Below are 27,214 nucleotides of genomic sequence, written 5' to 3'. Positions count from 1 at the left end.
ACTCTGCACTCTTCATACAGACAATGACTCCAGACTGTACACTCTTCATACAGATAATGACTCCAGACTATGCAATCTTCATACAGACAATGACTCCAGACTGTGCACTCTTCATACAGACAATGACTCCAGACTGTGCACTCTTCATACAGACAATGACTCCAGACTCTGCACTCTTCATACAGACAATGACTCCAGACTCTGCACTCTTCATACAATGACTCCAGACTGTGCACTCTTCATACAGATAATGACTCCAGACTGTGCACTCTTCATACAGACAATGACTCCAGACTGTGCACTCTTCATACAGACAATGACTGCAGACTGTGCACTCTTCATACAGACAATGACTCCAGACTCTGCACACTTCATACAGACAATGACTCCAGACTGTGCACTCTTCATACAGACAATGACTCCAGACTCTGCAATCTTCATACAGACAATGACTCCAGACTCTGCACTCTTCATACAGACAATGACTCCAGACTCTGCACACTTCATACAGACAATGACTCCAGACTGTGCACTCTTCATACAGACAATGACTCCAGACTGTGCACTCTTCATACAGACAATGACTCCAGACTGTACACTCTTCATACAGATAATGACTCCAGACTCTGCAATCTTCATACAGACAATGACTCCAGACTGTGTACTCTTCATACAGACAATGACTCCAGACTCTGCACTCTTCATACAGACAATGACTCCAGACTATGCAATCTTCATACAGACAATGACTCCAGACTCTGCACTCTTCATACAGATAATGACTCCAGACTATGCAATCTTCATACAGACAATGACTCCAGACTGTGCACTCTTCATACAGACAATGACTCCAGACTCTGCACTCTTCATACAGACAATGACTCCAGACTCTGCACTCTTCATACAGACAATGACTCCTGACTCTGCACTCTTCATACAGACAATGACTCCAGACTGTGCACTCTTCATACAGACAATGACTCCAGACTCTGCACTCTTCATACAGACAATGACTCCAGACTGTACACTCTTCATACAGATAATGACTCCAGACTATGCAATCTTCATACAGACAATGACTCCAGACTCTGCACTCTTCATACAGACAATGACTCCAGACTCTGCACTCTTCATACAGACAATGACTCCAGACTCTGCACTCTTCATACAGACAATGACTCCAGACTCTGCACTCTTCATACAATGACTCCAGACTGTGCACTCTTCATACAGATAATGACTCCAGACTGTGCACTCTTCATACAGACAATGACTCCAGACTGTGCACTCTTCATACAGACAATGACTGCAGACTGTGCACTCTTCATACAGACAATGACTGCAGACTGTGCACTCTTCATACAGACAATGACTCCAGACTGTGCACTCTTCATACAGACAATGACTCCAGACTGTGCACTCTTCATACAGACAATGACTCCAGACTGTGCACTCTTCATACAGACAATGACTCCAGACTCTGCACTCTTCATACAGACAATGACTCCAGACTGTGCACTCTTCATACAGACAATGACTCCAGACTGTGCACTCTTCATACAGACAATGACTCCAGACTGTGCACTCTTCATACAGACAATGACTCCAGACTGTGCATTCTTCATACAGACAATGACTGCAGACTGGAATTGATTTTTTTTCATTATCAGTATAACAAAACATTCAAGAACCTGCTATGTTTGCATTCTGTGTATTTTCCTTCTTCTCCCCCTCCTCCTTCTTCACCAAATCTCATGTGAGACAGACACTAAGTCCCAGCAATAAGCCAGGTAGCAAAAAATATATTGTACTTATCTCACCTAAGGCAGATGATTTCACAGGAGAAAAAGAGATAGAGAGAATCCAGAGGGTTCTGGTGTGTGCAGTACTAAAAATCAAACCAGGAGCCTCCAGCATGCAAGTCCTGTCTTCTACCAACTGAACTATTTCCCCAGGCATGAAAATTTGAGTCCTGTGTACTAGTGTGTGTGTGTGTGTGTGTGTGTGTGTGTGTGTGTGTGTGTGTGTGTGTGTGTGTGTAGGAGGCTGGGGCAAAGGCACCTCTCCTCCCAGGACAATTTTTTCATCATCATCATCATCAATAATATTTTTTCAGATAGAAGGTGAGAGGGAGAGAGAGAGGGAGAGCAGTCAGGAGCTACCACAACACTGCCACCACCAGTAGATCTTCCCCCATTGGCCATTCCCCCATAAATGCAACTTCATGATTTTTAAAAATTTTTTGTTGTTGTCTTTATTTGTTTATTGGACAGAGACAGCCATAAAGGGAAGGGGTTGATAGAGAGGGAGAGAGACACCTGCAGCACTGCTTCACCATTTGTGAAACTTTCCTCCTGCAGGTGGAGGGGGGTCCTTGCTCATTGTAATATGTGCACTCAACCAGGTGCACCACCACCCGGCTCCTATGATTTTGTTTTTTTTTCTTTACCAAAAATATAAAGCAGAGCAGGTATCTTAATTTTGTTCATGGCAAGAGTTAGGTAGTGAGGGACAATATCTTTGATTGACAGGAAGAAGTTCCTGGGGATGGCAGGTCCCCTGCAGGCTGCACAAGCCTGTGCTCCATGCTTGAGGCTCCAGGCAGCTCTTTGTGTGTGATTCTTCAAAGCATAACAAAGCTCATGACATTTGTGCTTTCTGCTGTAGACTCTTTGGTGTGGCTAAATTCAACCAGATATGGTTAACACTTTGACCTCGAGGACGCACCATAAAACTTGTAGGGCAGAGCCTTCCTTTCTCCTCCCTGCTGACTCCTGAGAGGGGCTGTGATGACTTTGTTTTCATATGCCTTTGAAGACATTGAAGACATTTTTTTTTGTTTAAAGGTTTTTGTTCCCATTCTTCAAAGGAATTCCTTCAAAGCTCAGCATCCAACTGGCTTTCGGGGGCCATTTTGCAGAAGTTAATCAGGTTGTAGTTGAGGACCTTGATGACTGGAATGAACTGGGGGATCCCCTGAGGTCAGTGGGGTGGGGCAGGGCAGGAAGAACAAACAGCCACAGTAATACTCAGTACTTGATCCAGGGCCAGTCTACGCTAACTGGTTGATTGTCCCTCTTGGTTTGTGGCTAGAGCAACGTGATATCAGTGGGTAGATACAAGTTCCCTCTTGCTGATCATTGGTTCTAGTGGAAACCGCATTTTGTGTCTGATAACTAAGGATGATAGAGTGAAGATGATTTACCTAGCCATGTCCTTACTATTTAGCCCAGTACACCTTCACTTGAAGCTTTATTAAAAATTTTAAGGAGGGGCTAAATAGTTGCACACTTGGTAGAGTTACAATATTATATGACATACACCATAAGTGTTACAGTACACAAGGACTTGGGTTCAAGTCCCCGGTCCCCACCTCTACGGAGAAGCTTCACTAGTGTTGAAGCAGTGCTGTAGGTATCTCTCTCTCTCCCCCTTCCTCTAATTTCTGGCTGTCTCTACCAATAAATAAATAAGTATAATTTTAAAAGTCTCAAAAAAGTAAATAAAAAATTAATATTTTATTGTAAGTATTTTTTAAATACCAGGAGGCCTACCCAGTTAGAAAGTCTCTCCTTTTTTAAAAAAATTATCTTTATTTATTTATTGGATAGAGACAGCCAGAAATTAGGAAGGGGGAGAGAGAGAGAAGTAGAAGGTGTGACTTAGAAAGGAAGAGAAAGTAGGACCATAGGGAAAAAAAAAAAAAAGGTCAAATATATGTAGATATACATAGATAATTACAGAAATAATAGTCAACCCATATCTGTGATCTTGGGAGAACTAATGCAGTTTCCAATGGAGGGAATGGGGACGCAGAACTCTGGTGGTGGGAAAGGTGGAATTATACCCCAGTTATCTTATAATTTTGTAAATCAGTATTAAATCACTTGTAATTTTTTTAAAGAAGATTAAAAAAGGGAATTTGACTGCAACATTCAATATGTATGCAGGGAGCCTTAGTTTCTTTCCCCAGTATTGCATACAGAAAGGGAAATTTTTAAGGGTAGATACAGTCTGGAGAGATGTGTCAAGAGCCCAGGATTTGCATGCCTAAAGCCCTGGAGCTACCAGTTTTAATCCCTGACACCACTGTAAGCCAGAGTTGAGTTGTGTTCTCTGTTTTCTCTTGGTCTCTCTCAAAAAAAGTAAATCGGGAGTGGGGCGGTAGCGCAGCAAGTTAAGCGCACATGGCGCAAAGTGCAAGGACTGGCATAAGGGTCCAAGCCCCCAACTCCCCACCTGCAGGGGTGGGTCGATTCACAAGTGGTGAAGCAGGTCTGCAGATGTCTATCTTTCTCTCCCCTTGTCTGTCTTCCCCTCCTTTCTCGATTTCTCTCTGTCCTATCCAACAACAATAACAACAATACTAATAACAACAATGATAAAGAACAAGGGTAACAATAAGGGGGAAAAAAGTAGCCTCCAAGAGCGGTAGATTCGTAGTGCAGGCACTGAGCCACTGAAATAACCCTGGAGGCAAAAATATTAATCAATCTTTTTGGGGGGTATAGATCTGAAAGACAATGTCTTAATTGATGGACTTAAAAAATAAATATAGAGGGGGCCGGGAGGTAGCACAGTGGGTTAAGCACACGTGGCGCAAAGCGCAAGGACCGGCTAAGGATCCCAGCTCACCCCCGGCTCTCCACCTGCAGGGGAATCGCTTCACAGGCGGTGAAGCAGGTCTGCAGGTGTCTTTCTCTCCCCCTCTTTGTCTTCTCCTCCTCTCTCAATTTCTCTGTCCTATGCAACAACAATGACAACAATAATAGTAATAACAACACCGATAAACAACAAGGAAGGGCAACAAAAGGGAAAAAGTGGCCTCCAGGAGCAGTGGATTGGTAGTGGAGGCACTGAGCCCCAGCAATAACCCTGGAGGCAAAAATAAATAAATATAGAGAAGGAGGAGACAGCTCACCAGGTATGGTGCATGCCTTGCCATCATTACTAAGCCCCAGCGATATCCCTGTTGGCAATAATAAATTAGTTAGTTAATTAATTAATTAAATGCTCTTATAGCCACTGCAAATACAACATTGATCTAAAATTTTAAACTACCAATATGATTTGATCTACAAATAATTTTTCCCTTCTTTAGGCTAACCTCCCTTTCAATTCTGTTTTGCCACGTTCGCTTTTCCTTTCTTCCACCACCCCAACCTTCTGCTGGCATCCTCATTATTTCTACTTCTGTTTTGAAACCCTCTGGTCTAGAATCATCTGAATAGTTCCTGGAGCGTTAAGCACAGACATACACTGAGAAGTGAAAATGCTACCAGATCCTGTTAGGGTGCAGTCTTTTGTTCCTTTTCCTTTCCAAACATCACTTGCACTGTTATTTTGAGTCCTTGTCCTCTTCGAAGAATGGATTGTATGTGTTTCTGGGGCTTTAACAGACTTTTTTTCTGTCTTTCTTCATTTGATTCATAGTTTGAGAAAGTACCAGAAGGCCCTATCCCTCCGTCCACACCCAAGTTTGCTTATGGAAAAGTTGCCCTGAAAAAGGTAAGAAAAACACATCAGAAATGTGAAACAACGAGGGGGAATTGCAGCAGCAATGAGGGAAAGTGTTAAGCCTGAGGAAGCAGCTCACTGTTTTCTGTAAATTGTTTTCTGAGGACTGAGGAGGTTGATGATGTTTCTGGGAAAGTGTGGACACCAAAGATGAGAGGATATGAATGCATGTTGACAGGCTGAACAGTCAGGGGCGTGAGCGGGACTAGGTAGGCGTTGTGAGGTCATTCAGGTCATTCTGCTTTAATTCTCAGTTGCCAAAAGAACAATGTCAGATGCCCTTGAAGTAATAACATGCTATCTTGTTGTTATGACTGGTGAGGTTCTTTTTCATATTTCAGCCTTTTCTGGTAGGTTCTCAGTAGCCAATAGCTCTTTGCTCTAAATTATACCCACCCCGAAATCTCAAAATCATGTCTTCATGTCTGTTATCTGTGGTATAGATGATAAATGGGACGTCAAGGGGGAAGACAGTGGGACTAATCACAAATAGAAGTTAGAGGCATACTCAGTTCTAGGGAAAGAGGAAAATAGAGAGATTTCATTCAATAATCAGAAGTGATGTAAACTATTTGTCAGTTTGTTTTGACCATCTATGTCTTCAGGTTTTCCCCTGTTATAATCCCTAACTTCTGCGTGCATTAACTAACAACAAGAAGAAAAAAACATGAACAGTTTCTTAAGAGTCTTTGTATTCTAAAATAATATCATAAGTTTTTATCTCTAAGTAAAATGCCAAACATGATCATGTAATTTTTCCATTTGTGAAGCCCTTTGATTGTATGGTTTGCTGAACTCTTGTAACATTTTCCATCTAGCGTCAGATAACGTGTGTTACATTCTACAAAGAATGTGGTCTCTCTGCCTGATAGGAATCTTCCTTTAGATGAAGTAAACCTTAATCATATTTATAAAGTATCTTCTACCTGTTTGTTTGCTGTCACTATTTAGAAAGGATGAATTCTTTTCCTAAAACAGTATAGAGAGTCTTTTAAAAAATTAAAATGGAGGGAAGCCCGGCGGTAGCGCAGTGGGTTAGGCGCAGGTGGCACAAAGCGCAAGGACCGGCGTAAGGATCTCGGTTCGAGCCCCTGCAGGGGAGTCACTTCACAGGCGGTGAAGCAGGTCTGCAGGTGTCTATAAAAAAAAAAAAGAAAAAGAAAAATAAATTAAAATGGAAATACCTTGTGTTCCTGCAATACCAATCCTAGGTATACATCTACAGGATGCTAGGTTTAAAGGGATATATATATATATATATATATATATATATTTATATTTATATTTATATATATATATTTATATATATATATTCACAAAAGCCCTAATATGGAAGCAACCTAAATATCTATCAATAGATAAAGAAGTATAGTATATATACTCAATAGAATACTACTTAACCATTGGAAACATGGCTTGTGTTATTTAGTACAAAATGGACCTGGAAGTACTTATGCTAATGAAATCAACAGAGTTGAAAGATAACTAACGGCTGGTTTCATTCCTATGTGGAATATAGATGACTATAACAAACAAGCCTTAAAAAAAATAACAGGGCAGGGGTAAATAGCATAATGGTTATGCAAACACTCATGCCTGAGGCTTCTAAGTCCCAGGTTCAATCCCCTGCACCACCATAAGCCAGAACTGAGTAGTGCTCTGGTATTAAAAATTTTAAAAATAAATAAATAACAACAGAACTGACAGACTGAAAAATAAGGCAGTTTTCAGAGAGAAGAGGAAGAAGAAAGAGAGTTAAGTGGGAGGTCCTATTTGGTGTGAGGACACAGGAACTTTGGTTGTGGATATAGGTTTGAAACTATACTCCTAAAATCATATAATACTGTAAACCAATGTTAAATGTTAAATCAATAAAACAATCAGTAACTTTATTAATTAATATAAAAATATTTTCCCCTTGAGTGGAGCTTGAGGGAATCATGTTAGTGAGATGAGCCAGAAAGAGAAGGATGAACATGGGATGATCTCACTCAGAGACAGAAGTTGAGAATAAGGACAGAAAGGGGAAACACGAGTAGAACTTGGGGGGGGGGGGCTAGTGCAGCGGGTTAAGCACACAGGGCTCAAAGCGCAAGGACCGGTCGGTGTAAGGATCCTGGTTGGAGCCCCCAGAACGCCACCTGCAGGGGGGGTCACTTCACAAGCATGAAGCAGGTTTGCAGGTGTCCATCTTTCTCTCCCCGTCTCTTTCTCCCCTCCTCTCTCTATTTCTCTCTGTCCTATCCCAATAGCAATGACATCGATAACAATAATAATAACAAAAATGATGGACAACAAAAGGGAAAAAATGGCTTCCAGAAGCAGTGAATTTGTAGTGCAGGCACCGAGCCCCAGCAGTAACCCTAGAGACCAAAAAAAAAAAAAAAAAAAAAAAAAAGGAGAACTTGGAATTTGTACTGGGTTTGGTGTATTGCACCAAAGCAAAGGGTTCTGGGGGTGAGGGAAGAGGGGCTTTCAGGTCTTGGTGCATTAATGGTGGGGAGAACCTAGGCTGAGGGTGAGAGTGTTTTGGAGAAAATTGAAAAAATTTATCCATGTATCAACTATTTACTGTAAACCATTAATCCCCCTAATAAAAAATTAAAAATTAAATAAAGAAGCTTACAGTCTGACAAGAAAGTCAAAGGTAAACAACTAGTGAATGATATAGGTGAGGAGAACACACAGCAGACAAGTTGAGATCTGGGCACTGTAAGGTTTTTTTTTTTTTAATCATCTTTATAATTTATTGGATAGAGACAGCCAGACATTGAGAGGAGGGGGAAGATAGAGAGGTAAAGATTCAGAGACACACCTGCAGCTCTGCTTCACCACTTGTGAAGCTTTCCCCCTGCAGGTGGGTATCTGGGGCTTAGACCCGGGTCCTTGCACAGTCAACCAGGTGTGCCACCAGCCAGTCCTGAGAGCTGGGCACTGTCATGTTTATTTCACTTGTGGGCATTGGGGAGAGTTTTACCAAGAAGTCAGCCAGACTTTTGTTTCTTGGAACAGCCTTTCCTGTGTCTCTCAGGAGGTTGTTTTCCCTGTATAGGTCACTTTGAAACTCTTTTTCAGAGGACTCTCACATTTTACCATTGAATTAGGGAATAAAGGGAGAAAATTAAAGGTGAATTGAATTTGAATGATTTAACTGGGGAAGAGGGAGTGTCAAACCCACTAATGCCATAAATAATTTGTAAGTGACCTTGTTCTCTATTCATGGTGAGCAAATGCTGCTTTTGTTTCTTTTCAGTTAAAGACAGTGGAGGAAGCTCTGGATGTTCTGTGTCCAGCTGGACCCTTTAAAAGCCTCTATCCTTTGACATTTACCCAGGTGAAACAGGTATTGCCTCACCTTTTCTCTACTTACTAAATTAGCCTTTCTGTACTGCTGATGGGCCAAAGTATAAACTGAAGACCCAGTGAATTAACCACAGATTGTTAGACTTCAAGTACTGCACAGGGTGGTGACATGTCATAAGTTTACCCACATTTCTTTCTTTAATTTTTAAAAAATATTTATTTATTTATTTATTTATTTATTTAATGAGAGACTTAGAGAGGGAGAAAGATCAGAGCACTGCTCAGCTCTGGCTTATGATGGCACTGGGGATTGAACCTGGGACCTCAGAACCTCAGGCATGAAAAGTCTTTTGCAGAACCAGTATGCTGTCTCCCCAGCTCATCCTCCCATTTCTTATCATAACTCAAATAAGTAATAGCTCAACGGCTCAACATATCTTTATGTATACTATAAATTGGGTGCATGTCTGATCTCACCTCTTATTACTTGGTATCAGAGGAGAACTATTGTTTTAATACTCAAAAAAGTTGAAGAAGACTTAATTATATGTCCTTAGTTTAAAGGTGTAGTAACAATGTTCTTGATAGATTCATTCTTTAGAGATTCTTTTTTCCAGAGCAAGGGAGGCAGCTCAAAGGGAAAGCACCTGCTTTACATGTGGGAGGCCCTGGTTCAATCCCTCATCCCACAGAGTCAGTGGTGTGTGCGTGTGCATCTGCCTCACTCTTTCATGAATAATAAAATTAAAAACCAGACCAGGCAGGTGCATCAGTAGTAGAACACATGCATGAGACCTTGACTGAATAATTTCCAGCACTGCACAGTTTTTTAAGTAAAATAATTTTTCCCTGCAGAGCACTGCTCAGCTCTGGTTTATGGTGGTATGGGGGATTGAACCTGGGATTTTGGAGCCTCAGGCATGAGTCTCTTTGTATAACTATTATGCTATCTACCCCTGCCCAGTAAAAGAATTTCTAGTACAAATTTAAAATAGAAGTTCTTTTACCTTCTTTTGAAGAAAACAGAGGATATTATCTCTCTGTCTCGGGGTTTTTTTGTTTTTTTCCCCAGAAATTTCAAAAATCTAATAAAATTACAAGATTAGAATGATGAACACCTGTATAGCTTTCACCTAGATGGGGCAGGGGAGATAGCAAAATGGGCATGCTTTCACCTAGACTAATGATTAGTAATCACGTATACTTCTCTGTGTGGATGTGTGTGTGGTCTGTTGCTTTTTTTTCTTTAGCTATTTGAGTTAGTTGTCAGTGTCATAATACTCTACCCCTAAATAGTGCATCATATATATTTCCACCCCCACCCGCAGCACTATTCAGCTCTGTCTTACTGTGAGGATGCAGGGGTTGAACCTGGGACTTTGAAGCTTCAGACACAAACATCTTTTCGCATACCCATTATGTTGTCTACCCTACCCGCACATCTCTCTTTTCTCTCTCTTTTTTCTTTCTTCTTTTTTTTTTTTATTTATAAAATGGAAACACTGGCAAAACCATAGGATAAGAGGGGTACAACTCCACACAATTCTCACCACCAGAACTCTGTATCCCATCCCCTCCCTTGATAGCTTTCCTATTCTTTAACCCTCTGGGAGTATGGACCCAAGGTCATTGTGGGATGCAGAAGGTGGAAGGTCTGGCTTCCCTGCTGAACATGGGCATTGACAGGTCAATCCATTACTCCCAGTCTGGGTGTATGGATCTCTCTCTCTCTCTCTTTTTTTTTTTAACCAGAACACTCAGCTCTGGTTTATGGTGGTTCCGGGAATTGAACCTAGGACTTTGGAGCCTCAGGTGTGAGAGTCTGTTTGCGTAACCATTATGCTATCTACTCTCTGCCCTATCATAAATCTTTTAAGGAAGACATTGGATTGGTGAAATAACTCACTTGGATAGTGGACAGTGAACTGCCTTGCCATGTGCATCAGCCAGGTTTAAGCCCTGCTCCCACCACAATGAAGGAAGCTTTAGTGCTGTGGTCCTTTCACTCTCTATCTGAAGAGGAGGAGAAGGAAGAAGGAGAAGCAGAAATCCTCCATGACTATAATTTAATGCTTACAGAGAAGTCAGCCTCACAGAAATCCTACATCTTATGTATGTTCTAGGTTTAAATCTCCCTGGCCATTCTAACAATGTCCTGTATAGCTTTTCTCTCTTCAGTACAACTTTGAATTCATAACCACATGTTGCATTTAGTTACATTTCTTTAGACTTAGCTTACCTGAAACTGTTCCTGTTTCCCTACCTGTCTGTTAGGACTTGGACACATTTGAAGAGCCTGTGGTCTTGCACACCACTGCTCCCAGATTAGACTCAGCGAAAGACTGTCATCATGAACATAACAGAGGTGATGTGTCCTCAGTGCATACCTCAGGGAGACCCCAGACATTCATTTGTCCCTTTGCTGTGATGTTAAATCTGAACATTCAAGATCTCACCCACCCATCCACATACCCACCCCTGTAAGATTCAGTCATCCCCAATAAGCTACCCCCTTTTTTTCCTTTTAATTTCATTTAGAAATAGGGAGGGAGAGACACACCAGTCCTGCTTCACTGCCCATGAAGCTCCCACTGGTGCTGTTCATGGTGCTCCTGTGTGGTATAAAAGCTTGAACTTGGGTTCTCACACATGGCAAAATGTGAGCTATTTCTGAGCCACTTCAGTCCCATTTTCTGAAATGGGAAAATATCTGGGTACCTCTTTCTGATTTTCCATGGAGATCTCCTTTGGAAAGTATCTGGACAGCAAGGTAGCATCATCATCACATACTGAATCTGAGCTCATTGCATTTTGCCTCACTTACTATTTTTAATTAATTTGTTTATTTTTTTACTGCATAGGAACAAGAGAAATTGAAGAGGAAGGGAGAAATAGAGAGGGAGACACACAGAGAGAGATAGTTGGAGCGTTGCTCCACTGCTTGTGAAGCTTCCCTCCATAGGTAGGGGCCTGGGGCTTGAACCCAGGTCCTAATGCATGGTAATGTGTGTGCTCAATTTGGTATGCCACCATCTGGCCCTGCCTCAGTTACTACTTTCGCATTTGTGGTTTTATTTCATTAGTTCTAGTGTATGGAAACTAAAATGGGCAGTTAGCCCCTTCCCCATTTCCCACTAGTATTGGGTCAAGTTCCTTCTCTAATCCCAACACCCACTGGCTATGTGTCCGTGTCCTCATGTATAAAATGACACCTGTCAAAAAAAAATAATAAGTCTGTGCCTCTTTTTGGGGCCGGGTGGTGGTGCACCTGGCTGAGCACATGTTACAATGTGCAAGGACCCAGGTTCAAGCTCCCAGTCCCCATCTGCAGGGGGAAAGCATCATGAGTGGTGAAGCAGAGCTGCAGGTATCTCTCTGTCTCTTTCCCTCTATATCTCCCCCTTCCTCTCAATTTATGGCTATCTCTATCCAATAAATAAAGATAATTAAAAAGTAAAAATAAGGAAGTCAGGCGATAGTGCAGTGGGTTAAGCGCACATGGTGCAAAGTGCAAGGACTGACCTAAGGATCCTGGTTCGAACCCCCAGCTCCCCACCTGTAGGGGAGTCGCTTCACAAGTAGTGAAGCAGATCTGCAGGTGTCTGTCTTTCTCTCCCCCTCTCTGTCTTCCCCTCCTCGCTCCATTTCTCTCTGTTCTATCTAACAACGATAACATCAGTAACAACAATAACTACAACAACAATAAAAAACAAGGGCAACAAAAAGAAAAATAAATAAATATAAAAAGTAAAAATAAAATAAAATGACACCTGTCTTCTTCATGTATTGGGGCCACTGAGCACTGCAGACAAGATCTGGACCCTAGAGCAGTTAGAACCTGGAAAGTGAGCTCCAGGTTCATATATAAATACTTGAAGTCACTGTTTCTTTTTCTTAAACCCCTTCTGTCTTGGTCAAGACAGAGCTCTCAGGTTATGTGGGGGCCTCTGTGTATACTAAGTATTTCTGGTCTAAGGCAAACCCCAGGATATTTATTTGCAGGAAAGCCCAGGCAAAACATAGCTGCAGGAAGTGGGGTGCAATCCTGGTCCCTCTGTAGTTGCCCTCCCGACACTCACCTCCAAGATCTCAGCCACGACTCCTACCCCCTTCCAGGAGGCCCTTCACATAATTTTCCTCCACCTCTGAGTTAGAAATTGATCACTTTAGAAATGGAGGCTTGGGGTGTGGGAGGCAGAGAGAGATCTGTAGCACTACTCCACCACTTACGAAGCTTCCCACCGCAGGTGAGGACCAGGGGATTGAACCCAGGTCCTCGTACACTGTGATATGTGTGCTCTCCTGGATATACAACCACTCACCCCCCATCCATGAGGATTATTTTCTTTCCAGCACCTCCAAATCACTTTGGCCTGAGGTGCACTTCCTTTCATTCTAGACCCTAGAAGTGAGGAATTTTTTTCTCTGATCCATGTGGGCCTTCAGTCTGGATTCTCTTCTATCCTCAGATTTGTTTTGGCTCACCCCCACCCCACCCCACCCACAGCTGATGTCCACAGCAGGAAAACCACTAACTGGTTATGGGTGCTGTTCTTACCTAGGTTGGTTGTTTGGTCCCTTTTGGGCCAAGGATACCAGTCTCTAAAAATATTTTCTGTCTTAGCAACAGGTTACACCCCCATCTCTCACTATCTGTTTCCCCCCTGCTCCTCTACTTGAAATAGTTTCTGGTTGACTCTTGTTTTTTATGTTAGAGCAAATATACCCCAAGAGCCTGGAGAATGTGTAATTGAACAGACTTCATCTCTTGGCATTGCTGTTTTTTTTTTAGTCTAGTTTTTATTTTTATTGGTTTTGTTTTCTGCATTAATATCAATAGCCTTTTTAGGTACATGATAGCATCTCCCCAAGTGATTCTGGACAAATCACTTAACTTGCTCAAGACCCAGTTTCCTTAAGTAGAAGAGAGGTATTCGATAAAAGTCTCTTAGAGTTCCTTGTAATAAATAAACTGTTGTGATACCTATTCTGTGATATAAAATTCAGCCAGTTCCCTTCTTTCGGGTTGCATTTTTTCTGGGAAGTGGGGAAGCATTGCATTTCTGGGAGCTTTAAGAAACACCAATTTTGCATGGAGGGTAGATAGCATAGTGGTTATGCAAAACAGGCTCTCATGTCTGAGGCTCCAAAGTCCCAGGTTCAAGCCCCCACAACGTCATAAAACAGAACTGAAAAGTGATCTGGTAAAGAAAAAAAAAAGATTTTAAAAAAAGAGAGAGAAAAAGAAAGAAAGAAAGAAAGAAAGAAAGAAAGAAAGAAAGAAAGAAAGAAACATCACCTTTCACACAGATCAAGGATCTTAAAATGAATGGCAAGAGTGATCTTTTTTCCCTCTCTACTCAGTATTTTGGATTTGTGCTGTACCGAACAACACTTCCTCAAAACTGCAGTGACCCAACACCCCTCTCTTCACCCTTCAATGGAGTCCATGACCGAGCCTATGTCTCTGTGGATGGGGTAAGGATCGTCTGAGCTGTGTGTGTCTGCCCCAGGGGTGCAGGGTTATGGTCCATATATGGCATCCTAGACTTTCCCCCTGCCTTTCCAATCTCAAGCTCTGCTCCTTCCCTTGATATCCCCTAGCTGTTCCCCTTGCTTGCTTGTGACCTCAACCATGCTCCATGTGCTTGGAATAAACGTTCTACCTTTCTTAATCCACAGACTTATACTCAAGTCCCCCGCCTACTTCAGAAAATGGGCCTGGTCTCCCCAGTCTAACACCATCCTCTCTGGTGAACCACAGCATGTCTCTCCTTGAGGGCAGGGTTCATTTTGTATATGCCCTTGCAATGATTTAATTTTGTACCTTCATCCTACATGAGAATTTTTTTTTTTTTTTAGTGATTTAATAATGATGGACAAGATTGTGGGATAAGAGGGGTACAATTCTACACAATTCCTACCACCATAGTTCCCTATCCCATCTTCTCCATTGTAAGGTTCCATATTCTTGAACCCTCTGGATGTATGGACTGAACTCCTTTTTGGGGTGCAGAAGATGGGAAATCTGGCTTTTGTAATTGCTTCTCCTCTGGACATGGGCATTGACAGGTTGATCCATACCCCCAGTCTGTCTATCTTTCCCTAGTGGGGCAGGGTTCTGGAGAGGTGAGGCTCCAGGACACATAAATGAGGTCATCTGCCCAGGGAAGTCAAGTTGGTGTCATGGTAGCATCTGTAACTTGGTGGCTGAAAAGCATTAAGATGTGAAGCAGAACAATTTGTTTAATAATCTGGAACCTAAAGATAAGAATATAGCAGATGAGATTTGGGGTCTTCATGTTGGAAAAAAACTAGGAAGTCTATTTTAGGTCTATTCCAGGGAGCCCATGACTTTACTAATTTTTGCCTGAGCCTGGCAGCTAGCATGCAGGTGGGCTAAAAATATTGTCTGGGAAGATGGTGTCGAGAGTTGGGAATAAGACTAGAAATCTGGAATAGGGTAGGGTAGAGAGTATTTCCCAAATATGGAGAAAGTATATAAATACTGTTAACTGTAAACCCCAACAATCTGACCTAGGGCCCATGTCTATTCATATTTAGCACTGGAGTCTGTATAACCTCTGCATTCCTGTAGGTCTGAGCTCACATTCTGTGGTCATAGCTAAGAACATACTAGGCTGCCCTCATTTCAGGACCAGTCTTCCTCAAGTGGTAGATATGTTGACACAGCCTCCCTTCAGAGACTGGGACAGTTTCTACCATTGTTGTCCTACATTGAGGGCAAGTTCCTGTACAGGTCCACAAAAGGGTTTATGATGTTTTTCCTGAGGGATATGACCAGTGATGGTGGAGAGAGGGGTCTGTTAGAGGTCTAGGCCCATCTGCATGAGAAATTATATGCTGAAGTATCACTCATGATAATTATCGCTCAGACACACGAAGAGTTTTGTTCCATAACAAAAACACTGGTACAATTCAAGAGTTCCATTCCTCTCACTGAAATGGTCATCTGAGCCAACTCATGGATAGATTTTTCCTAACCAAGAAAATGCATTCAGAATTCTTTTAAGGTATTGCCGTTCTGTGGTTATCAGCAGCCTCAATTTCAGTGGAAGGAAGGTTCTCAGAGATTATGTCTGCTATAGTGATGGTCATTGTTTCTTGGGGCTTCTTCTTCTTCTTCTTCTTCTCCTCCTCCTTCTCCTCCTCCTCCTCCTCCTCCTCCTCCTCCTCCTCCTCCTCCTTCTTCTTCTTTCTTCTTCTTCCTTCTTAGTCTCCTTTTTCTTCTTCCTTCTTATTCTCCTTCTTCTTCCTTCCTTCCTTCTTTCCTTCCTTCCTTCCTTCTCCTTTGTATTTTTTAAAATCTCACCTTTTTAAAAATAAGGAATATGTCATTGCTGAACTACCAGTTGTTTTCCCTCATTCTGTTATGTAATTGTCATGGGTGCTGCATCATATCAGATATTTTGAGGTGAGAATACTCCACCTAACTCTCTGATTTTATCTTGTTTATCTGATCGTGTCTCATCCCTTCAATGTTGTTGAGAAGCTTTATTGTGATGACTGCCTTTCATACTGTGAGAACACGCAGTTCTTCCTTTAATAGGAATCCTCCCCTGAAAATCTCTCTCCATTTCCCTTCTATTAAAAATGATTGTACAACAAAACATCCCAGAGAAGAGGCAATCAACCTGGGCTTTTCCTCAACCAGAGCTGTATCTGGAGACATTTCCTGTTAGAAAGCAGTAATTGGGGGTGGGAACAGGGACTTGGCTGCCTAGACAGTGACTGACCAGGGAACCGTCACAGTCTTCCCTCCGAAATCTAGAATCACTTCAAACAAGAAAAATACATTCTGGATTAACTGAGCATGTGCCGCTGCTGATCTGCCCTGTATACTCATTTGTCACTGAATCTATAGGTCCCTCAGGGAATCCTTGAGCGAGACAATGTGATCACGCTGAACATAACGGGGAAAGCTGGAGCCACACTGGATCTTCTGGTGGAGAACACAGGGAGGATAAACTTTGGCAGATATGTCAATGATTTCAAGGTAGGACCAACTGCACTGTTAGAAATAAGATTTAGGGGAGTAGGGCGGTAGTGCAGTGGGTTAAGCACAGGTGGTGCAAAGTGAAAGGACCAGCGTTAAGGATCCCGGTTCAAGCCCCCAGCTCCCCACCTGTAGGGGAGTGGCTTCACAGGCGGTGAAGCAGGTTTGCAAATGTCTATCTTTTTCTCCCCCTCTCTGTCTTCCCCTCCTGTCTCCATTTCTCTCTGTCCTATCCAACAACGACGACATCAATAACCACAACTTAAAAGGGGGGGCAACAAAAAGGAATAAATAAATAAATAAACAAATAAGAAATAAGATTTGGTAAACATCAAGGGCAACAAAAGGGGGAAAATTTTTTTAATTAATTAAATAAATGAAATATTAAAAAAAGAAATAAGATTTGTGAACTCACAAACACTGTGTCTCAAATTTCCAAGGAAGTGTTTGTAAATCCATTTTTTTTGCACTTGTTTTTTTTTTTACATTCAACAGTAAATACAATAGTTTGTACATGCATAACATTCCCCAGTTTCCCATATAACAATACAACCCCCACTATGTCATTTATCATCCTTCATGGACCTGTATTCTCCCCACCCACTCACCCATCCCAGAGTCTTTTACTTTGGTGCAATACGCCAATTCCATTTCAGGTTCTACTTGTGTTTTCTTTTCTGATCTTGTTTTTCAACTTCTGCCTGAGAGTGAGATCATCCCATACTCATCCTTCTGTTTCTGACTTATTTCGCTTAACATGAATTTTTCAAGGTCCATCCAAGATCAGCTGAAAACCATGAAGTCACCATTTTTAATAGCTGAGTAGTATTCCATTGTGTATATATACCACAACTTGCTCAGCCACTCATCTGTTGTTGGACACCTGGGTGGCTTCCAGGTTTTGGCTATTACAAATTGTGCTGCTAAGAACATATGTGTACACAGATCTTTTTGGATGGGTGTATTGGGTTCCCTAGGATATATCCCCAGGAGAGGAATTGCAGGGTCATATGGTAAGTCCATTTCTAGCCTTCTGAGAGTTCTCCAGACTGTTCTCCACAGAGGTTGGACCAATTTACATTCCCACCAGCAGTGCAGGAGGGTTCCTTTGACCCCACACCCTCTCCAGCATTTGCTGCTGTTACCTTTTCTGATGTATGACATTCTCACAGGAGTGAAGTGGTATCTCATTGTTGTCTTTATTTGCATTTCTCTGACAATCAGAGACTTGGAGCATTTTTTCATGTGTTTCTCAGCCTTTTGGATCTCTTCTGTGGTGAAGATTCTGCCCAAGTCCTCCCCCCATTTTTGGATGGGGTTATTTGTTGTCTTGTTGTTGAGTCTGGCAAGCTCTTTCTATATGTTGATTATTAAACTCTTATCTGATGTATGGCATGTAAAGATCTTCTCCCATTCTGTGAGAGGTCTCTTGGTTTGGGTAGTGGTTTCTTTTGCTGTGAAGAAGCTTTTTCATTTGATGTAGTCCCATAGGTTTATACTTGCCTTAGTCTTCTTTGTAATTGGATTCGTTTCATTGAAAATGTCTTTAAAATTTATGTGGAAAAGAGTTCTGCCAATATTTTCCTCTAAGTATTTGATAGTTTGTGGTCTAACATCCAAGTCCTTGATCCACTTGGAATTTACTTTCGTATTTGGTGAAATACAGTGATTCAGTTTCATTCTTCTGCATGTTTCAACCCATTGTTTCCAACACCATTTGTTGAAGAGACTCTGCTTTCCCAATGTAATAGTCTGGGCCCCTTTGTCAAAGATTAGATGTCCATAGGTGTGGGGTGTAAATCCATTTTTTAATGTTTATTTATTCCCTTTTGTTGCCCTTTTTGTTTTATTGTTGTAGTTATTATTGTTGTTGTAAATCCATTGTGCTTTGTGCCACGTGCATTTAACCCACTGCGCTACTGCCCGATTCCCTGTAAAAAAGTCTCCCATGTGTATTAATCTCCCCTGCAGCTCTGTTAACATAGAAGTGACTTTTGAAAATATTTTTATATGTATTTATTTTCCCTTTTGCTGCCCTTGTTTTTTTAAATTTTTTATTGTTGTAGTTATTATTGCTGTTGTTGTTGTCATCGTTGTTGGATAGGATAGAGAAATATAGAGAGGAGGGAAGACAGAGAGGAGAGAGAAAGATAGACACTTGCAGACCTGTTTCACTGCTTGTGAAGTGACTCCCCTGCAGGTGGGGAGCCGAGGGCTCAAACCGGGATCCTTACACCGGTCCTTGCGCTTCGCACCATGTGCGCTTAACCCACTGCGCCACCGCCCGACTCCCATGATTTTTTTTTGAAAAGCATACACACTTTGCAAAGTTTGGTGAAGAAACCTACCCTGATTTGTCTTGTAATCTGGAGGCTGGGTGATTTTGAAGATCTGTCTTCTTCTGCAGGTGATGAGAGAGTTGAGCTTGGCAAACACACTTCCCTTGCTAGCGCGAGACACTCCCTTGGCAACAAAGCCAGCTGAACAGTAGTTGGTCTGCTGTTTGCTTAGTGTGAGCATCCCGTGAGAAACTCTTGAATTATAAAAATCCTGTAGGTTTTTTCCTTTGGTGCCTCTTGGTCTGTGCGTGTGAGATAGATAACAAATTTTTTTTTTTTTTAACCAGAACACTACTCAATTCTAACTTATGTTTGTGCAGGGGATTGAACCTGGGACTTTGGAGCCTCAGGCATGAGAGTTTTGTTGCATATCCATTATGCTATCTCGTCTGCCTCGAGATATCTATTTATATATATATATATATTTTTTTTAATTGCCATTGTTGCTGGCATAGCTCCTGATGGCCAGTTTTATTTTTCCTTTTTTTCTCCCCCCCGCCCCACTTTATTGATAGAACAGAGAAAAATTGAGAGGGGAGGTTGAGATAGGGAGAGAGAAAGACACCTGCAGATCTGCTTCGTCTCTCGTGAAGTGTCCCCCATACAGGTGGAGAGTGGGAGGCTCCGACTCAGATCCTTGCATGTTGTAACATTATGTGCATTCAACCAGGTGCGCCACCACCTGGCCCCATATATATATATATATATATATATATATATATATATATATATGCCAAGAACTTTGTGTATGTGTAACACCACTGTTGAATGTCCTCCCCATGCCAAGTTGTTCATTCTTTGTGTATGTGGGAGAGAGAGAGAGAGAGAGAGAGGAGCTACCACAGTACTGCTCCACCATCCATGGAGCGCCCCTCCCTCCATGCTGTACTTCACTAGTACCAGGACTAGTGAAAACATTCTGACCTCCAAAGGCGAGAGAAAACTGGAGTTTGGGAAATGCACCTCTTCCCCAAGACACTGATTTCCCCTTGCCTTGGATCTGTGTTAGTATATGCAGTTTGAGTCTCCTTTACAATTAATGTTTCAAATTCCAGGACTGGAACACAGACATTTGAGGCTTTGACCTTTCCACATCAGCTCACTGCTCCATTTTTCCTTTACAGGGTCTGGTTTCTAACTTGACTCTTGGCTCCGATATTCTTGTCAACTGGATGATCTTCCCACTGGACACTGAGAATGCCATTCAAAGACACTTGGGAGGTTGGGATAACCACAAAGGCGACAGCTGTTATCACATCTCTGCCCACAGCTCATCCAACTACACCCTCCCGACCTTCTACTCAGGCAACTTCTCCATTCCCAGTGGTATCCCAGACTTGCCACAAGACACTTTTATCCATTTTCCTGGGTGGACCAAGGTAGGTGCCTTCATGGAAAGTATTTCAGTTCAGGCCTCAAATGTATAGTTTTCAGCTGTGTGAAAGAATCAGAGAGCTGTTCGTGAGCTGCAGTGTGACCATTAGGGGAATGGAGATTGGTCCAGCTAGTTGATCTCAAGTCTGCAGGTGTCTGACTTTCTCTCCCTCTCTCTGTCTTTTCCTCCTCTCTCCATTTCACTCTGTCCTATCTTACAACGACAACATCAATAACAACAACAATAATAATTACAACAACAGGGACAACAAAAGGGAAAAATAAATAGATATTTAAAAAATTAAAAAAAAAAAAAAAGAAACCTACTGTCAGCTTAAATAAAAGAACCCCACTGGGGGCTAGGTGGTAGAGCACATAGCAGGCATGAGGCTCTGAGACAGGCTCCTGGCCACCACATGGGAGAACAAGCAGTGGAGTGGTACTGTGGTGTCTCTTCTTTCCTGTCTCTCCTCTGCTTTTCATCTTTTATTGGGGGGGGGGAGAATCCCCCAAGAGCTATAGAATCATCAGGCAGTAAGGTCCAGTTAAGCCCTGTCAGAAGAAAAAAAAGTTGCCACTGCATGAGGAGAAAAAAAGGAACTTTGTTTTTAACCTCAGAATTGGTGTTGAAGATCAAGGGAGTTAGCTGGACAACATGACTCATGTAGAAATATTGGGGGGTGGGGGGTGGCTAGGCAGTGGTGCAGCAGGTTAAGAACACATGGCACGAAGCGCAAGGACCATCGTGAAGATCCCGGTTCGATCCCCTGGCTGCCCATCTGAAGAGGGGAGTCACTTAACAGGTGGTGAAGCAGCTCTATAGGTATCTGTCTTTCCCTCCTCTCTCAATATCTCTCTGCCCTATCCAGCAACAACGACAGCAATAACAACATGATGATAAACAACAAGGGCAACAAAAGGAAAAAAAATAACTCCCAGGAGCAGTGAATTTGTAGTGCAGGCACCAAGTCCCAGCGATAACCCTGGAGGCAAAAGAGAGAGAGAGAGAGAGAGAGAGAGAGACAAACAGAATAAATATTGGGGGACAGAAGTTTACTTATACTCTGGAGAGGAGACATTTACATCCTGACAGGAGAAGTTCATATCAAACAATTAAAATACCTATACACTTGTCTGTGAGGGCATGTGACAGCATCCTGGTGCTTTAATATGTGAATGTCTCATCCATTATCTCTTGGGGCAGACAAACCGCCCTCGGTGAAAGGAAACACAAACTAAGGGGCAAGCGACCTGTTCAGTTCTTGCTATATTTAAGACAGTTCTCTGGACTGCCCAGTTTTCCTTCCTGCTATGAAGGGGCAAAGGATACAAGTAAATGGGAGAAGGGAAGCACTTTCAACAGGCCTTCCAAAGTCAAATAAAGGAAGTTTACTTCCATTCCTAAGACTGGAAAGGGAGCCTGTAAATCATCTCCCTTCTTCTTTTGCTTAATATTTTATTTGTTGTCCCCTCCCCTGCTCACCCACCCCCCCACCTTTTCTTTTTTCTCTTTTTAACATTTGTTTATTTGAGGGGGAGGAGGTGAGAAAACCAGAGTGATGGACATGTCATTCCAGAATCAAACTCAAGACCTGCTTTAGAGTCCAACACTTGACCCACTATACTACCTCCTGGGCCACTTATCTCTCTAATTCCACCACTAGTTTTGCCCTCATTTGAACCCTCTCTGTGCCCCACCTGAACTCAGCATGAGTCACTACACTTGGATAGCATGTTAACTTCACCCATTGTGAGGAGGAGCTTTTTTTTTTTTTTTTAAGTGCCCAGTTTACTCAGCCGCCGCCTGGCTGCACTGGGAAGGCTTTCAGGGGCACCGATGCCTGTGTTGCTGACTCTCACATGGTGGTGAACCAAGGAATGTGAGTGTTCCCCCCCCCCCCGGCTGTTTTGTTAGTGTGGGAGAACTTTATTACTTTATTGGGAGTCATAGATTAAGGGCTAAGGCAGATACAAAATCACAGAGACAGATCACTGCTCCCTTGAGAGCAGGAACTTTTGGGGGCCAGGTGGTGGTATACCTGGTTGACTGCACATATTACAGTGCTCAAGGACCCGGGTTCAATTCCCTAGTCCCAGGGAGTGGGGTAGATAACATAATGCTTATACAAAGAGACTCTCATGCCTGAGGCTCCAAAGTTCCAGGTTCAATCCCCACACCACTATAAGCTCAGAACTGATCAGTGCTCTGGTAAAAAAGAAAGAAAGAAAGAAAGAAAGAAAGAAAGAAAGAAAGAAAGAAAGAAAGAAAGAAAGAAAGAAAGAAAGGGAGAAAGAGAAAGAAAAGGAGAAGGGGGGCAGGTGGTGGTGCACCTGGTTGAGTGCACACGTTACAATGTTCTAATGTGCAAGGACCCAGGTTTGAGTCCCTGGTCCCCACCTGCAGGGGGAAAGCTTTACAAGTGGTGAAGCAGTATTGCAGTTGTCTCTCTGTCTCTCTTCCTTTCTATTCCACCCTTCCCTCTCAATTTCTGGCAGTCTCTAGTCAATAAATAAATAAATTTAAAAGAGAGAGAGAGCGACAGAGCAAGCAGTGGTCCAGAAGATGGTGTAATGGATAAAGCATTAGACTGTCAAGCATGAGGTCCTAAGTTCAGTCCATGTAGGCACACGTATCACAGCGTTCTTGTTCCCTCTCCTTCTGTTTTTCTCAGAAATAAATAAATAAATAAAATCTTTAAAAGGGGGGGACAGGGGAGTCGGGCGGTAGCGCAGCAGGTTAAGCACACGTGGTGCAAATCGCAAGGACCGGTGTAAGGATCCCAGTTTGGGCCCCCGGCTCCCCACCTGCAGGGGAGTCGCTTCACAAGTGGTGAAGCAGGTCTGCAGGTGTCTATCTTTCTCTCCCCCTCTCTGTCTTCCCCTCCTCTCTCCATTTCTCTCTGTCCTATCCAACAACAGTGACATCAATAATAACTACAATAATAAAACAACAAAGGCAACAAAAAAGGAAATAAATATTAAAAAGAAAAGGGGGACTGGGCGGTGGTACACCTGGTAGAGCACACATGTTGTAATGCACAAGGACCTGGGTTCAAGCCCTTGGTGCCCACCTGCTAAGGGAAAACTTCATAAGTGGTAAAGCAGTGCTGCAGGTGTTTCCCTTTCTCCCTCTCTGTCTCTCCTTTCCCTCTCAGTTTCTCACTGTCTCTATTCAATAAATAAAATAAAATCTCTTTAAAAAAAAAAAAAAAGAGCAAGAACTTTCAGCAGATGCAAAGCATTCCAAACATACATTGCAGGGGTTGTTAAAGGGTTGTGGACAGGTGCCGTTCATCAGAATCATGGAATTTTGTCAGGGAAGGGATTCCAGATGGGAGAATAGAAGCCAAATAAATAGAGGGGGGGAAATAGGGATTTTCAGGTCAGAGAAGGTTCACCTTGACTAAGTCATTAAGATGTCAAAACCCAAGACTTAGTGACTCAGGCATTGTGCTCTGTGATCATCACAAGAACCGCTTGCAGGGAGTTGGGTGGTAGCGCAGCAGGTTAAGCGCATGTGGCACAAAGCACAAGGACCGACCGGTGTAAGGATCCCGGTTTGAGCCCCCAGCTCCCCACCTACAAGGAGAGTCGCTTCACAGGCAGTGAAGCAGGTCTGCAGGTGTCTATCTTTCTCTCCCCCTCTCTGTCTTCCCCTCCTCTCTCCATTTCTCTCTGTCCTATCCAACAATGATGACATCAGTAACAACAACAATAATAACTACAACAACAATAAAAAACAACAAGGGAAAATAAATAAATATTTAAAAAAAAAAAAGAAGCAGTAGCACTTGCGGTAGGATGTGTCTCATTCTCTCCACTTTGCAGATGATCAGATAGAGGCTCAGAGAACTGGGTGGCTTGTGTGAGTACAAAAGCAGGTGGTGGAACAGCGTCCTGAGCCCCAAGTCTGTCTGACTTTGAAGGCCCACATGCTGAGCTAGGTAGCGCTACTCAGAGCCTAGAGCCAATGAAGAGCTGGTGCTAATTACCTCAAGGGGGGCTCCTGTTTGTTCAGTCTGATAAATATTTTTTGCTTGAAAAGTGCATGTGTATGAGTTAGGATGATGGCTCAATGGCAAGTTCTCAGGTCAATTTCTGGCAACACATGAAAATAACAAGGAGACTTTCATGGATACTGGAGTGGTGCTTTGCACACACACTCTCTCTCTCCACTCACTTTCTCCCTTTCTCTCTTGCTGTATGTATGTATATATATTTATGTGTGTAAGTGTGTGTGTGTGTGTGTGTGTGTGTGTATCACACTAAAAATAATCATTGTTAAACGAAAGTTACATATACATACAATATTTATTATTGAAGTCAGAGGATTCAGACCCCAAACATCTATCTAACCTAAAAGTCTATTGAAAAAAAAAAAAAAACAACTAGTACATAATTACATAATTCTCTAAAATGGTCAAAATGTGGGAAAATTCATATGTCCATCAACAGATGAGTGATGAAGCAAAATGTGAGCTGTGTCTACAGTGGAATATCATTCTGCCATAAAACAAAACTATGTGCTGAGACAAGTTAACCACAGATAAACCTTGAGGGAATGATGCTAAATAAAAGAAGCTGGAGTCTGGTGATGGCACACCTGATAAAGCATACATGCTACAATGCACAAGGACCCTGGTTTGAGCCCCCAGTTCCACCTGTAAGGGAAAACTTCATAAGAGATGAAGCAGGTGTCTTTCTTCCTCTCTCCCTCTCTATCTCCTCCTCCCCTCTCAATTTCTCTTTACCTCTATACAAAATAAATAATAAAATATAAATAGATAAATGAAAGAAACCAGTCAAAAACCATGGATATCATATGGTTCCATTGATGGGAAAAGTCTAGAACTAGTACATCTAAAGAGACAGGAAGATGAGTGTTCCCTCGAGCAGAGAAAGGGAGGTATTAGGGAACAAAAAGGGTGTGAGTGCCTGAGGGTATGGCCTTCACTTTTTGGTGCGATGAACACGTGCTAAAGCTGACTGCACGACAGTTATAGAGTTCAAGAGTAATCTAAAGCTTACTGAATCACACACTGTAAATGGATCATGTGCATATCAGTCATGTCTCAGTTGACTTTCATATACTCACAGAGGCCAAGTCACAGGCTTTGAGAATCTGAGTTATGCAGGCCAGAGGACCTGCAGAGCTTGTATGTAAAATATAACAGAGAACTTTCTGTCATTACGTGCTGAATGGTGGTCCCTGTTGCTGAGAACAGTTCCTGACTGACTCCTAAGGTTCTGGCTTTAGGGTGGATGAGTGCTTTGACAGGGGGTCTGGGTGACACTTGAAGTCTGAGCCTTCTCCTTCTCCTCCTCCTCCTCCTCCTTCTTCTTCTTCCTTTATTTCTTTAGTTGATAGAACAGAGAATAATAATAGAGGGAGACAGACACCTGCAGTAATTGCATCACTGCACATGAAGCATGCCCCCTGCAGGTGGGGAGTAGGGGCTCAAACCCAGGTCCTTTGGCATAGTAATGTGTGTGCCCAGCCCTCTCTGAGCCATTTTCTAAGACTCTGCCTCTGGCACCAAGGAGTGCCATATGCTGGGTGCTATATGCTAGGTGCCAACCTCTTAGGTTGTGCTCTCTACTTATCTTTTTTTAAATATTTATTTATTCCCTTTTGTTGCCCTTGTTGTTTTATTGTTGTAGTTATGATTAATGTCGTTGCTGTGGATAGGACAGAGAGAAATGGAGAGAGGAGGGGAAGACAGAGGGGGGAGAGAAAGACAGACACCTGCAGACCTGCTTCACCGCCTATGAAGTGACTACTCTGCAGGTGGGGAGCCGGGGGCTCGAACCGGGACCCTTACGTCGGTGCTTGTGCTTTGCGCCACGTGCGCTCAACCAGCTGCACTACCACCCGACTCCCTCTACTTATCTTGACTTCGTGAATGAAGTCAGTGATGAGGGTGATTCAAGAGACTTTTTTAAAATCACTTCTGATTATTCAACTTTACTCAGGTCGGATGTGGCTTTCTGGTTAAATGCCCAACGTCAAGAGGGATTTCAGCATCCACCCTGTCCAAGGGGCACAGGGCTGCACCAAGAGCTCAAGTCTGCCCACAAACCCTGGGTGTTATCTGGTGTTGCAGCTGGGTCTGATACGCCACACCTAGTGTCCTGTTCTGTCAGTGCAGTGATGTCTGTGCTGTTTATCTCTCCTTCAGATGGGTGTGGATATGCCTTGTGTTAATACCCTCTGAAGCCTCTTTGTGTTGTTTATTTATTTGTTTGTTTGTTTTACCTGTTGGAAGGAATAGTTTTAGGTGTATAACAGTGGCGGTGTGAAGGGTGGAGTAATATACCGCTTTTCTTCAACCAAAAAAAATCACTGCTTTGCAAAAAAATTACCAATCAAGATAGAATGCTGACTAAAAGCAATTTTAAATATGTTTTGATTTCTTTTATGAAAGACAGCAAGAGACCAGAACACACACACACACACACACACACACACACACACACACACACACACACGTCTAAAAGAGGCCACAGCATCTTTTTGACATATACAGTCTTCTAGTCTTCTGGAATATGTGATGCTGAGGACTGAACCTGGGGCCTCAGCCTTCTAAGTCCTGCATTCTGTTTGCTGAGACATTTCCCTGGCTGTAGCAATTTTATTGAGGGTGAATACTTCTTTGAGAGACAT

General features: G+C 42.5%; 1 protein-coding gene across 2 annotated transcripts in view; it reads left to right on the top strand.

The window, feature by feature from the left end:
* Nucleotides 1-27,214, top strand: part of GLB1 (galactosidase beta 1) — a 109,431-nt gene that overhangs the window by 66,461 nt on the left and 15,756 nt on the right. The window contains exons 11-15 of one of the 2 annotated variants that reach the window (XM_060180492.1): nucleotides 5,434-5,508; nucleotides 8,771-8,860; nucleotides 14,185-14,298; nucleotides 16,706-16,837; nucleotides 20,301-20,555. In XM_060180492.1, coding sequence (XP_060036475.1) covers nucleotides 5,434-5,508; nucleotides 8,771-8,860; nucleotides 14,185-14,298; nucleotides 16,706-16,837; nucleotides 20,301-20,555 — 666 coding nt within the window. The remainder of the gene's footprint in view (nucleotides 1-5,433; nucleotides 5,509-8,770; nucleotides 8,861-14,184; nucleotides 14,299-16,705; nucleotides 16,838-20,300; nucleotides 20,556-27,214) is intronic. The other variant, XM_060180493.1, reaches the window with a different exon arrangement.

The sequence above is a fragment of the Erinaceus europaeus genome, chromosome 21 (genome assembly GCF_950295315.1).
Source record: "Erinaceus europaeus chromosome 21, mEriEur2.1, whole genome shotgun sequence".
Taxonomy (NCBI): Eukaryota; Metazoa; Chordata; class Mammalia; order Eulipotyphla; family Erinaceidae; genus Erinaceus; species Erinaceus europaeus.
This window is presented reverse-complemented; position numbering and strand designations above follow the sequence as displayed.